We start from the raw sequence: 14,696 nt of genomic DNA on the forward strand, positions 1-14,696 counted from the left end.
CTTTCCTGTAATCAGTCCAGGCTCCGCTAAGGTATTGAGCCTTGTGCCTGCTCATCTTAGCTATGATGCCTGACAGGAGTTTCCATGTTGTATTGAGGCAGGTTACTGGCCAGTAGTTGGATGGCATCGGTCTCTTCTGGGGATCCTTGGGGATCAGGACTGTCCAGACTTGAGTCAGCCATTCTGGGTATGTCTTAGCCTTTAGCAGCTGGTGCTTGGCAGTTTATGGAACGAACAGCTCCTTGTGGCTGTTCAGCTTATAGCCAAGCATCTCAAGGATCAACGTTGCCATGTTATACATCAACTGATTGGGTTAAGTGATGGTCAAAGTAGGGATTGTCCATAGTGCTGCATTCACATCATCTAGTTGACTTTCACAGGGTACTTTATGTAGTCTTAGTAATCAGCCTCGAGGGGTCTGGGCTTTCAGCTTAGCCATGATCTTATCATTCACGTCAGCTGCTCTGGCATTTAACGTACCAGATTTTTTTCCTGTTTCTTTTCATTTGATTGTTATAGAGAAAATAAATAAATCCTATTCAAACCCATATTATTGAGGTTGCTGCAGCATGTTATTTTTTACCCCTACAGCTGTGGACATAGAAGCCTTAGTCCAACATTCTCTGTAAAAATGGAAACTGTATATAAGAGTTCCCAAAGAAGATGAATTCATGCATTTATGTCTGTTTGTGCAGATCTTTGGTTACAGATAGTGAAAGTTTTTGGGTATAAAAGCAAAGCAGACACTCTTGTGTTCAGTCCTCAAAAAACGCAAATAAATGTACAGACTGACGGTAATATCACTGTGCATCGGATGAATGCTAATTGGTTAAAAGGTTTGCTTGGACAAAAAAAGGGAGCGACAGTGAAGTTCACCACAAAGACGAGCAATTGTGAAAAAAACTGAAAAAAGAAAAACCCTCAAAGAACAAGGGGCTAAGTTAAAGGACCAACAACACCACAAACATGCCACACAGTAGCCTACAGAATGGTTATTTCACATACTTTTTAGTGACAGTATCCAGCTACAATAAGCAAAAAATGATCTTCAAAGCACTATGTAGGTTCTGTGTATGACAAGCACACAAGCAAGGTTTAAAACTAATTTGTCATAAAAATGACAAATCTGTTAAAATATATGCTATTGGTTTATTTTAACTCGCATACGGACATCATAGTTGGAAAGGCATTTGTGAACCAGTTTTTCAACAACATATCCCCAACAATAAGTGGGTTAATCTAGGTTATCATATTCTCACCTGATGTCCTCTTCATTCTCAGGGAAGCTCCAGTAGGCAATGCGGAGCTGAAGCTGTTCTGGGACGGGGGGGTAGACCTTCTCTACCACTTCAAATGGGATGTGAAAGGCGACCTGTTTTGCTGATAACTCCACCAGCGGAATTACCTGACCATCTGAGGAAAACCACAGAAGATGATCAATTCAGTATATGGAAATGGAAAGAAATCATAAAAAGCTGTAGCTTGGTTTACCTGAAAGTAAGTATTAGAGAGCAGAGTGACTTAATAGCAGGGTCAACAACAATGTTTTCCTGTCTTTCCTGTCAGCACTGTAGCCAGGCTGACAAAGAGTCAGAGCTCTGCAGAGCCGAGTATTCCTTTAACCCTCTGGGGTCCACGGACGCACCGGTGCGTCCAAACGACATAGCCGATTTGAGATGACGTAGCACCGGACGCTGCTGCGCTGAGTCTCCATTTCAACATGAATCAAAAGTGCAGACTTCAAACTACGTGCCAGTTTTTAAATTGTGTTGATAGGCCAAGTAAAACCAGAGTTATGCCAATAGTTCTACTGAAAAATGCCTGAGACCTTTCCTGCAATTTAATTTGAATAGTTGTATAAAACTTTATTTACTATATTTATACATAAGTTTTGAAAATTTACAACTTATATTTACATTTTAAGTTGTAAAAATAATTCATTAAGCATGTTTGTGATTTTTACAGTAAAAAAATCTTTTTTGTACTCAGATTTTATGTTTTTATGTGATTTTAAGCCCACTGTGTTAATACGGTATGTCAAAATGAAAAAATAACTGTATATTCACACACATGAGGTGGTGCTGAAAAAAATGATACCAAACAAGGCAAGGTAAACAGTTTCTAAGGTCAACTATAAAGCTAAAAACAAAAGTAGTCAAAAACGGCCAAATATACCCCGGACCCCAGAGGGTTAACTAGTAATGACTTTAGGGCTGCAACGATTCATCGATTAACTCGATTAAATCGATTCTAAAAATTTATCGACACAAATTTACTGTGTCGATGCTTCGTTTAAACTCTGCAGCGCTCAGCTGTCTCGGTGTAAGCGGCGCTCCTCACTAGCATTAGCAGCATTAGTGCTGACGTTTTTTTGTGGGTTTATTGGGGGCTGGCAAACCAACATAGAACTGCATTACCGCCACCTACTGGACTGGAGTGTGAATCACTCACGTATACACAAGCACACTTTCTTAAAAGCTTTCCGTCTCTGCGATGGATTTCATTTAACACAGAGTGGATCATCACTAGAGTTGCCACCTGTCTCGTAAAATACAGAACCCCGTATGTTACGGGACTCCGTGGAATACGGCTCCGTAACATGCCGTGTTCCGTACTTTACAGGACGGGTGGCAACTGTCGCTGACATGCATTTCCACGCCTCCACTGCTCTCTGTGTCTCTGTGTGTGTTGTGCTCGCTGAGAATTTCAGCTGCTATTTTTGTCTTTACTTCAGCTGTAGCTACCAGAACTGGTTTGCTAGCGAGCGCGGGCCATTAGCACTAGCGATGGTTCGGTACCGGAAGGCCCGCCCCCCAGGACCGAGGGGCTCCTTCAAAATATTTTTTATACTTTAATCCCTTATTAGTGATTAAATATAGACCTGCAGTAGAAACGTATTTTCGAGAATGCTTGTGAATACAAAGCATTACACCATTACTCACACATGCGCCATGGCTCCCGCAGCCACTAGTTTTTCAAAACACTCATAGCAGGCAGCGGTTTTAACTGCGCAAGCGCAAAGAGGCGAAGCTGTGACAGTGAGCTCAAGTAGTGAAAAAGGAAACGTTTTTCCAGCGTCCAAAACAGCAGCTTTTTCTTTTAGTAACCACCATTAAATCTGTGAAACAGCTGGAGGTCCTTCATCAAGCACCTGATCAGCAAGTGTTAAGGTGAAGAAAAGAGAACTTTGTAGCTGCTCCATTCACCGCTGTTTGTTCACATGGCGAGAAACTGCATTACGGAAGTTAAAATATGCAGATAAACTGTTAATAAAAAAAAGTATTTCTTATCCGATTACTCGATTAATCGCTGGAATAATCGATAGAATACTCGATTACTAAAATAATCGTTTTATGCAGCCCTAAATGACTTCATGAATTTCTTCTATCCATCCACTTCTGCTCATCCTAATCAGGGTTGCGGGGGGGCTAGAGCCTATCCCAGCTGACATAGGGCATGAGGCAGGGTACACCTTGTATAGGGCGCCAGCCTGTCGCAGGGCCAACACAGAGAGACAGACAACCATTCACACTCATACGCATGGGTAATTTGGAGTGACCAATTAACCTAACCCAGTTACTGGGGTTAGGTTAATTGGTTAATTGTCTTTGGACTGTGGGAGGAAACCCATGCAGACATGGGGAGAACATGCAAACTCCACAGTGTGTGTGTGTGTGTGTGTGTGTGTGTGTGTGTGTGTGTGTGTGTGTGTGTGTGTGTGTGTGAGAGTGAGAGAGAGAGAGTGAGAGAGAGAGTGAGAGAGAGAGAGAGAGAGAGAGAGAGAGACCCGGGCCAAGGTGGAATCAAACCCAAAATTTTAACCATTGGAGAAAAAATTATTCATAACCATCTCAAAGACACATCTTCATGTTTGGCTGTTTTCAGCAGTGCTGGTATTTGTTTAGACTCTCTCTGAATGAGCTTTCAGAGTTAACTTCAATAGTTACTTTCTCCAAACCATCAACATGTTTATTAGATCCCATTCATACTAGACTGTTCAAAGATGCTGTTCTGTTAATTGATGCTTCAATCTTAAATATAACCAACCATCTTTATTAGTTGACTATGTACCACAGGCCTTTAAGGTGGCTGTAATAGACCCTTTTACGCCCTATGTCATCAAAAGTATGCACGCGCACACTGGCAACAGAAGTGAACTGCTACTCCATTCAATCCAATAAGGACAAAGAGATTGCACAGCGGTAAAATGTGATTTAAAAGCAATATCAAAATGTCTGGCTGTTGCATGTTTGGCTGTCACAACTGATACTCTACCAAAAGTGCATTGAAGTTGCACCAAATTCCCACGGGATCACGGCCGTTTGAGAGAAAACGGAAGCATCTGTGGTTGCAAGCCATCAAAAGTATTGATAAAAATTAGACTGAGGACACAATCAGAAATGCTTGCGTTTGTAGCGCGCATTTCATATCAGGTAAAGTTATTTATCTACTCTGGTTATACGGGGATGTCAGGTTTAGATAAATACTAACATCTAATGTGAACAGCATTAGCTGGTAGGCTATTTGGCTTTTAAACTGTAGTGTGGCTGGTTATTTACAGATGAGGCATCGCTGGATTCAGAGAGTCCTGATTTTTAAATTAATATTTAATTGCACTATAGATTCCAATATGTAGTGTCAGTCAAAAGTATGAGCAGACTCACATATGAATGGTTGAGTGTGTCCAAACTTTTGACTGGAACCGTGTATTTTTTTCCCCATTGTAAATCACTAATATCTGCAGCCGGAAAACTCTTAGTAAGCTAGAAAAGCAATTTGACGAAGTACTCACGCTGCCATGCAGGTACAATTCGCTGTAAGGACGTAGTTCTCTGACTTGTTTACAATGACCCGAGCCTCATTCACAGCGCTCCTGTTTCCTTGTCTTTGACTTGGAAGAACTTCTGCCTTCAAGACACAAAACTCTGAGTCTGTGTCAGGATATTTGATGTTTGGTACACAGCCGCAAACAACATGATTGTAAGCATCCAGTGACTTATATGTGCTGCAACTTCTCTCTGGTATATAGCCTGGATTTCTCCACCAAATACACGTATTTATCTGGCCACTTGCTAACGTACCACAGGGACTGTGGTCAAAGCTAATTTTTGTTCTCATAGATTGAAACGCTATTAAACTCCGCCATATTTCTGTTTCCAAAATGTGTGCGCATTGTTACCTATGTTACCATTGTTTACAAACAGTAAAAGGGTCTATTAAACCATTACTTAAAAAGCCATCACTGACCCAGCTGTCTTAGCTAATTATAGGCCAATCTCCAACCTTCCTTTTCTCTCAAAGACTCTTGAAATAGTAGTTGTAAAACAGCTAACTGATCATCTGCAGAGGAACGGTTTATTTGAAGAGTTTCAGTCAGGTTTCAGAATTCATCACGGTAAATGGACTAGTTCTTATATAGCACTTTTCTACTCTGAGCATTCAAAGCGCTTATACAACATGTTTACATTTACCCATTCACACCCATTCACACAAGCACTTCCATGAGTAACTAAGCTTAGTGCTTTTATTGTCTAACATACCCACACACATTCACACTCCAACACTTGCATCGGAGAGCAAGTTGGGGTTCAGTATCTTGCCCAAGGATACTTTGGCATGCAGCCCGGAGCAGCTAGGAATCGAACCGCCGACCTTCCGATCAGTAGGTGACCTGCTTTACCTCCTGAGCCCCACAAACTCCATCACAGTACAGGAACAGCATTAGTGAAGGATACAAATGATCTTCTTACAGCCTCTGACAGTGGACTCATCTCCGGGGTGGCTGTAGCTCAGTAGGTAGAGCAGGTCACCTACTGATCGGAAGGTCAGCGGTTCGAATCCTGGCTACTCCAGGCTACATGCCAATGTATCCTTGGGCAAGATACTTAACCCCAAGTTGCTCTCCGACCGTTCTGTCGGAGTATGAATGCGTGTGAATGTTAGTTAATTAAAAAAGCACTTAGCTTTGTAAAAATGGAAGTGCTTGTATGAATGGGAGTGCATGGGTGAATGCACAGGTTGTATAAGCGCTTTGAGTGCTCATACTGAGTAGAAAAGTAGAAAATAAGAACTAGTCCATTTGTACTTGTCCTGTTGGACCTCAATGCAGCTTTGATACTGTTGATCATAACATTTTATTACAGAGATTAGAGCATACTATAGGTATTAAAGGTACTGCACTGCAGTGGTTTGAATTAGGGATGTTCCTGGAGACTAATTTATTAGTCCATTAAACAAGGAAAAAAAGATCAGACTTGTCAACTAGTCTAAACCTAAGAAACACTCAAATATCAAGTTATACTTTATGCCTGTTTATTGGACAATGTCAAAAACTGTCTGAACAAAGTCATTTGAAACCATTAATCACGGCCTTCTATAATGAATCACACTTTAAATGCTGCTTAACTGTGCAGCACCATGCATCATGCATTATGAATGCTGCATGTTACACCCCAAACAAAGGAAAAAAAAACAAACAAAAAAAAAAACAACTTAAAATGATGTTAAATATATAAAAATGTGTTACTGCAAAAGATGTTCACACATCATTGAATATGAGAAAATAACATCCAAAAAACTAACAGATTGCAATTGGGGTGCACTGTGCATTATAAACAATGCTTGTTACTCTACAATTCATGACACCCATCAAAACAATACAATACAAACATCCATCCATTTTCTTTCGCTTATCCAGGTCCGGGTCAAGGTGGGCGGTATACTAAGCAGTGGAGCCCAGACCTCCCTCTCCCAACTTCCTCCTCCATGCTTATGCTTGTGCAGGTGGATTGCATGTGTTAATTACCGTTTGGTTATGTTCCAGTGTTTTATGTGCGGAGCCTCTAGTTCCTACTCTTTGCTGTGGTATGTTTTTTTTTTTAAGGCGCGAAAACATTTGTCACTCTAATTTTTTCTTTTTTTTTACAAACTTCACAGAAGAAGCCAGAAATGCAAGTAAGGAAGGGTGTTTCTGCACAATGTCAGAGCTGCAGCTCCATCTGGTGGCAGATGACTGCATAACATTCAAGACAAACATTTACCGACACTGGGTATCAATTAAAACCATAATAATTAGGCTAACTGACTAGCGTGTCTGGTAAAGTTAATTATGGAGTTCCACAGGGTTCTGTGCTAGGACCAATTTTATTTACATTATACATGCTTCCCTTAGGCAGTATTATTAGAAAATATTGCATAAATTTTCACTGTTATGCAGATGATACCCAGCTTTATTTATCCATGAAGCCAGATGACACACATCAATTAGTTAAACTAATTTCTTCCTGTTAAAAGGGAGTTTTTCCTTCCCACTGTCGCCAAGTGCTGCTCATAGGGGGTCGTTTTCACTGTTGGGTTTTCTCTGTATTATTGTAGGGTCTTTACCCACAATACAAAATGCCTTTAGGTGACTGTTTGTTGTGATTTGGTGCTATATAAATAAAATTGAATTGAACTGGCAAGAGTGCCGCTGACTGTCGTCCACTGTCAACAGTGGAGCTAAACTTGAATATCCATGACTCCATTACCTATTTCAGTCACTGCTCCAGGTACCGGAGACTCAATTTAGAATATGGGATCAACTTTTTTCAAGGTTTATACAGAATGAAACAAAGGAAGTATGGCACTGCCAAACATGAAGGAGTATTTTCATGCAGCACAAATTAGACCTGTAATCTACTGGAGTGCTGGAAAAACTGAAAAAAAAAGGGGGGGGGGGGGGGGAGTATGCACAAAGAAGGTAAATTCAAAGTTTTTTTGAAGATGAAGTTGAAGTAAAAGATTTTCTTGAACAGGCAGACATTACCCAGTTTACACTAAAATTGTGGTTTAATATAGTAGGGAAATAAAAATTAAAGGGAGAACTCTTACTAATTTGATGGTAGCTAATGATGCTTTACTCCAAATACTTTTGAAAAGATAGTTTTAAGCAGTGAATACCAAATGGAATAATAGCAATATATACAATAATAAAATGCTGGAATTTTATGAGTTTTCAGAAGATGACAAAGTTTTACACTGTACAACCAGGACCACAGGTATTTACAATTAAGGGATTTTTATGAGAGGGGCAGCACGGTGGCGTAGTGGTTAGCACTGCTGCCTCACAGTTAGAATACCATCTGGAAGGCCTGGGTTCGATTCCACCTTGGCCCAGGCCTCTCCCTCTCTCTGTGTGGAGTTTGCATGTTCTCCCCGTGCTTGCGTGGGTTTCCTCCGGGTGCTCCGGTTTCCTCCCACATTCCAAAGACATGCACTTACTGGGGTTAGGTTAATTGGCTAATCTAAATTGCCCATAGGTGTGAATGAGAGCATGAATGTGAGTGTGAAAGGTCGTCTGTCCCTCTGTGTTGGCCCTGCAACAGGCTGGCGACCTGTTCAGGGTGTACCCTGCCTCTCGCCCTATGACAGCTGGGATAGGCTCCAGCCCCCCCGCAACCCTTAACAGGATGTGCGGAAGCGAATGGATGGATGGATGGATTTTTATGAGAGAGAAATTAAGCCCAGTGTAAACTTGGCAGAACTGGAACCATAGCAGCAGTCTACATAAATCCAGAATAATATCTACATTATACCAACAAGTCATGGAGAGGAAAAGAAATACAACACTATATGTTAAACAGAAATGGAAAGGGAGCTAGGTGAGAATATTTCTGAGGATGAATGGTTGCATATATGGAGAACACAATCACTTACTTATGTCTCCCTCAAATTAGAAGTTAGTCTTTATCTGCAACACAGCCATGCTGGAAACGAGGTGGAGAAGTAAATGTAAACCACTCGTGTCTTTTGGCTGTGTCCTGGCATTGTACATTTCTGGGAGAGTGCTCATTTGGTAATTGCCAAGATTCTGGGATACATATCACAGTCATGTATTGTGGTATCTTTAGGTAATATGGAAGGAAATACTGCATCAAAAGAAGACATATTTGTTTAAAATGCTGTTAGTAGCCTGTAAGAAAGCATCACAAAAAGATGATATAAACAGGAGCCACCAAAGCAAGATGAATCAATGCATCAATGATTGGGTGAGGACTGAAATACTGATATCACAGGAACAAACTGTAGAGACTAAGTGATCCAGATTGTTCACAGGTTGGTGTAATGTTTTTGTTTTGTTTTGTGCTGCTTTTCTTTCCCCTATTCTGTATATCTGAAATGGGAAAACAATAAAAAAAATAAAGTGAGTTAAAAAAATTTAGAGCCCTCATTGTCGAACAAAACACTTAAAATTCTCTCACCAGGAAGAGCCTTTTTAATGTCTGGCATCTGGAGAATTGGCCTTTTACAGGCTCAGATCTATGGTGGAGGGCTACCAGAGTAGGTCTGCATGCCACGATGTTAAAAAAATATTTTTTTTATTTATTTAATTTTAAAATACTGCAGGATGTTCATTCACCTGTGATGCTCTGTTTTACTTCCTGTTTCCTCTTCCCAGAAAATCAGCAGTCCAAAAACAAGCTAACATTCGTTACTTACGTTCATTTCCAACTGAACTGTCTACTAACAACAAACTTAGCCTTCCAGGCAGCACACTAGAGAAGTAGACAGCACTGCCACCTCACAGCAAGAAGGGTCACAATTTGAACCCTGACCTTACTGTGTGTAATTTGCATGTTCTCTCATTGCCTGAGTGGGTTATTTCCAGGTACTCCGGATTCCTCCCACAGTCCAAAGTCCTTGCTAGTGCTATAATGACCATGATGATAGGGATCCATTCCAGTAGCTAACAGCTGAAATTCTCAGCCAGGCACAGCAACAGGCGATCAACTGCTAAGTAGAACCCTGAACACTGAAAACACGTCAGATCTCGATGGGAAAAAATGCATGCAGGTATCCTTTCACTCCTAATGTGATAGGAGTGAAAGGATACCACATCATTTGATGGAAATGACAAATATCAACCTACAGAGGCTGAATTCAAGGACACTCCAAAAACCAAAGTGAAAAAATGATGCACCAGGCAAGACCACTGTGCCGAAATTTAATTGCAGCAACTCAAAATGGTCCTCAGTAGATTGTATGGCCCCCACGTGCTTGTATGCATACCTGACATCAGGACTCCTAATGAGACGATGGGGAGTTAAAACGGATTAACAACCCCCCTCTCTTACTTACCTGACCAGATCAATATTCTAGAAGTTTAACTGACTTGATGCTAAACTGATTCAAAAAGTGCTCCTTTCATTTTTTGAGGCATGTATAATAAAGTACTGTACAAATTTATGATTACTAGATAAGCACTATATAAGTCTGAGTACATTACATTTCAAAAACTCACATTTTACATGTGAAGAGAGCAGAATAGCCAAGACTTTACTGTATGTAAATTAGGATTTTAAAATTTATTAAAAATGTATTTTAAAATTGAAACTTTAGCATTTAAGAGAAGTGTGTTAGAAAATGTCTAAAAAATAAAGTTTACATTTGTCTTAATATTTGTGTGCTTTTTTTTTTTTATATAAAGACCAGCTTTATTGTGAATGTAGTTGTATTAAAATACAGTCAATATAAAAGTGGGAAAGTGGGATTTGGACCTGTGCTGGTGCTGAAATGCAGAGGTTGACACGAGGACAGATGTGTGTCACACGTGAGTGTTGGCACCCCTGTAAAATCGTACCACTAACCGACCAGGTGAGCTGGTCATTTTAGCAGTACTATCCACAGTATTCCTGACTTCACGCCATTACCCATAATTCATAGCGGAAGCCGGTAGTTTACTTCCGTTTGCACTGTTGTTTACGGTTGCGGGCTTACACACTTGCCGTTCATTTAAACATTTTGACACTGCAGTTTCTTTTACCTGCCTAAATGGTACCACATCGGAGGTGGATACATTGCAAGGATGTTTTAAAAAGCAGTGAGGTAACAGTGCCTCACCCGTCACTTGTGTAAATGACATGAAATTATGGCCCTTAGCTACATGGACATTATCAGTTACCTTGTTTTTTCCGAAGGTGTTGATGGCGAGGAATCACGTAATTATAAGAGCACCAGATTACCTTCAAAGCAATAAAATCAATAAAGTAATGCTTAACAAACAAGGCAACGTTGTTTTCCTTAAAGCAGCTGTAGAGCCGAGCCAGAGCATCGGCCAAGCTAAGCGCTTAGCATGGGTCATGCTAAGGGAAAGTGGAGCGGTGGAGACAGTCAGCTGTTTCTGTATCTCTGATTAGGGAAATCATGTAGTGATGCTGCAGCTATTCTGTGGAAGGTAAATCACTGATCTGGATATCAGAGTGTTCAGATCACTGAAACAGAAACACTGGACTGGCCGAAGGCTGTGATCGAGGAGACACGCAGCTGTCATCCTGCTAACTGCTACGTGTTTACATGTAGAAGCTACGCTTTGTTAAAGCTTTGTGTAGGCTGTATGCTGTAGTGTCACACTATAAATAAAATAACGTAAAAAAAACATGAGGCTGTACATTAAAGGAAAACTTAAAACATAAGGAAAAAATACGGTAATAGGATGTGCAACTGGGTAGTATAATTTGGGGTAAAAAGAACAAATTTACAGAATAAAATCATTTGAAAAAATGTACAGACTGATGTAGCGACACCCGACAACAGCACAAGTTGAATCTGAGCTCATGTTCCAACTAATAAAGAAGCTTGTTACAGCACAAAGTAACCGAATTTTGTCATTAACTCTGGCTCTAACTTTAGGTAACCGGAAGTATAAAACCGTACAGTGGAAGTAGCCGTCTGTCATGGCAGCCTACGTACGCTCTTCCAGAAACCCGTGGATACCTACAACTGAGAGCATTCAGACCATGAACAGCATAAAGTCTGACCCAGTCAAAACAAAAACACTGCAGCTTAGCTGGCTGATGCAGCACCTCTGTATCCCCACCCAGGAGAGCCGACCAAAGATAGGCCAAAGATATCATATTTAAGACTGGGCTAAGCAAGGGCCTAAAATGTCTGTATGCAGGAAAAACCCTGTGATTATATATTATAAAATATCCACACACAGTTCCAAGTGAAACTCTGAGTCCTTTTACATTAGCAGGACTCTTGAAAAAAAAACTATTTACATGCTGCGTAATAAAGTCCAGGCTGTATCAATAACTGTGTTATTAGTTTACTTAGAGTGCATTATTCTCACTTTGCTCATGAAATCTGACTTTAACTATCAATACAAATATCCTGGTCATTCCAAAGTAAACACAAACCTTTTCTCTAACTGTATCTTTCTCTTAGTAGGAAAAGGCAGTGATTCAAATGTTAGATTACTTTAATCTGGAGCCTGCATTGGACTCCTTTTTTCCTACTAAGATCCAATATTAGCTTGAATGTTTTTAAAATGACCCCAGGTTTGTTTCTCTACTGTATCAATAACTGAAAGGTATAATTAATTAACATTTTGATTATAGCGTACACATATCAAACAGGTTTCCCTGCAACAGGTACTGCTATAGTACATTCTCAAGTATATATAATGAATGGAAACATATTTTATGTGTGTATGTGTCCTTCTCCAACCTTTAATCTTGACAGTAGGGGAGTTGGGTCCAGCCGACTGTTTCCTCCATCCCCTCCAGTTTTGACAGAGGCTCTCGGCCTCAGAGATGAAGGAGCACAGAGAGTCTTCCTCGAACCGGTCCGAGTCTTCAAAGGAGAACCTCTCCCCATCCTCCCACTCGGCAAACATCAGTTCCATTACATCCACTTTTTAACTGCTTTAGAGTCCAGGGGACAGCGATTTGAGGCTATGGTCTTTCTGCAGTCTAAAAAAAACCCAAAACAAACAAACAAAACAAAACAAAACAACAACAAGGGGAAGCCGGCAAACAGTGGCACAAACTCGAGGAGACTCAGTGTCAGCACTGGGGGAGGGGAGGCCACTGGCAACCAAATCGCCGCTGAGAGGCTTATCGCTTCAAACGCATCCACATTCTGACAGTCTGCACAAAAATATGTACAGCACAACTACAATTAATATAAGTCTCCGCAACTTCTAGGTTTTAGAGGCGCTTCGTTTAAGATTCAAATCAAGTTATTTATTAAGTCGACATAAGTCACTTAATAAGACTTCTACTCAAAGCCAGAAACTTTGAATACAGGCTCTTTTCGTCTATTTGACGGTACTCAGCTGTACGATTCTTGCCTGAGGGGCCCAAAGAGTCAAACAAAGACCTGTCAAAAGTAAAACGTGCAGAACTCTGTCATGATGCAGCTAATAAAACGAATACAAAAATGAGGTTTAAAAACGCTGGTTGGTGTATTAAAGCCTCATCAAGTCTCGAAGCTCTTTTCGTTCATCCTCACGTCCTGCCGTTTCAGGCATTCAGCTACACCGGCTATCCAGATTAACTAACGCAGCATTATAGCGACCCTAAAAGTGTTCAGTCTTTCTCACAAGAAAGAAAATGTCAAACACCGCGGTGTTAATATTGCAAAATGTCTCCTCTATTCCAGGTTTAATGAGCTAGTTGCGATGTTATTTTGATGTGCAATGGAAATTACAATTAGCCAACGTTAGCTGAAAGGCTAATAAATGCCTACTTGGATAGCACAAAAATGTCATCCACTGTGGGCAGTTAAAGTGAGATTAAATCTCGTTTTTATTTCCGCCTACAGGCTTGTTCCGTTCGATTTACCTTCGTTTTACTTCGGTTTTGCGACCTTATGTTAGCTGTATGTGCTAAGCACTAGAAAGCTAACCTCCAATCGGCTAAGTTCAGCTAGCTTGAATAGCTGTTTGTTTACACTGACTGCTGACTGATGTTGCCCCTCCGCGTACTGACGACTACATGCTGATTTACATCGCCTATGTTCCGTACCTGTTCATATATCTAGGTTACACTTGTTTCATATTTTGATATTAATCCCCGCTCCTAGCAATTTTTTCCGTTCTTTGTACTGATATTAGAGGCTCTGTCTGACGTAAAAGATGGCATATTCCTCAGTCAGATCTGGTGAAGAAATTCAAACGAGTCCTTCAGACATCTCTCTTCGCAACTGACACCGGCTGTACTGACGTCTTAAAATCCTCTGTGCCTTCAAACGACACTGGGATCTTCAGATGACTTCCCTTAACCCTCTCGTCAAGGCGCTATCAAAGTGTATCAACCTGTCTGCCGGGGGAAGATGGCTCACCTCCTCTAAAGCTCCTCCTCCATCAGCTGATAACAGCTTCCGGCTGCCAGCTCTACATGGACAGCCGTCTGCACCTCGGCTGAAGGATAGTGCAATCAGTCGATGCTACATAGCACACCGTGCTGAGTGCAGTGAGGGCACAGACCTGATTTGGGGCGTTTAAATACGCCACCTTGGCCAATACGACCTGACTTTAGCTATCTGTGAAAAGTGAAAAAAGCAAACAGATTCTTTGTTTACATGCTAGCAGTATCAACCTGTTAAAAAATAATATATATCACAGTATGACGAAGAACATACATTTTAGAAAAGTAAAATTAGGTTTTATTTATTTTTACCTTCTTTATTTGTTTCTTTTTTCTTCGATATTCAGTCTTCTTGCAAACAACCTTTGCAAACGTTCGCGGTTTAACGCCGTCCTCGGCGGTGGCTCCAGCCGGGAAGCTGGTTGTGTTAACCTGTGTTACAGTGTCACGCAACTATTTTACGAGCTGTTTTCAGTGGCTGATCAATTATTTGAATAATAATTCTTATCTTATTTATCCACTTTTAATTGCGTCTGCCCAGAGAAGCAACCGGGTTGTCGGCCACTT

The 14,696-nt window shown here is 40.8% G+C and overlaps 1 protein-coding gene across 1 annotated transcript in view; it reads right to left on the bottom strand.

Annotated features, from left to right (window-relative positions):
• The window catches only part of zswim8 (zinc finger, SWIM-type containing 8), a 68,074-nt gene extending 53,978 nt beyond the window's left edge, over positions 1-14,096 (bottom strand). Inside the window, 2 exon segments of the mRNA XM_030725433.1 lie at positions 1,260-1,413; positions 12,487-14,096. Of these exon segments, the coding sequence (XP_030581293.1) occupies positions 1,260-1,413; positions 12,487-12,664 (332 nt within the window). The 5' untranslated portion in view covers positions 12,665-14,096.
• Positions 14,097-14,696: the final 600 nt, after the last annotated feature.

This window comes from Archocentrus centrarchus, unplaced genomic scaffold (genome assembly GCF_007364275.1).
Source record: "Archocentrus centrarchus isolate MPI-CPG fArcCen1 unplaced genomic scaffold, fArcCen1 scaffold_55_ctg1, whole genome shotgun sequence".
NCBI lineage: Eukaryota > Metazoa > Chordata > Actinopteri > Cichliformes > Cichlidae > Archocentrus > Archocentrus centrarchus.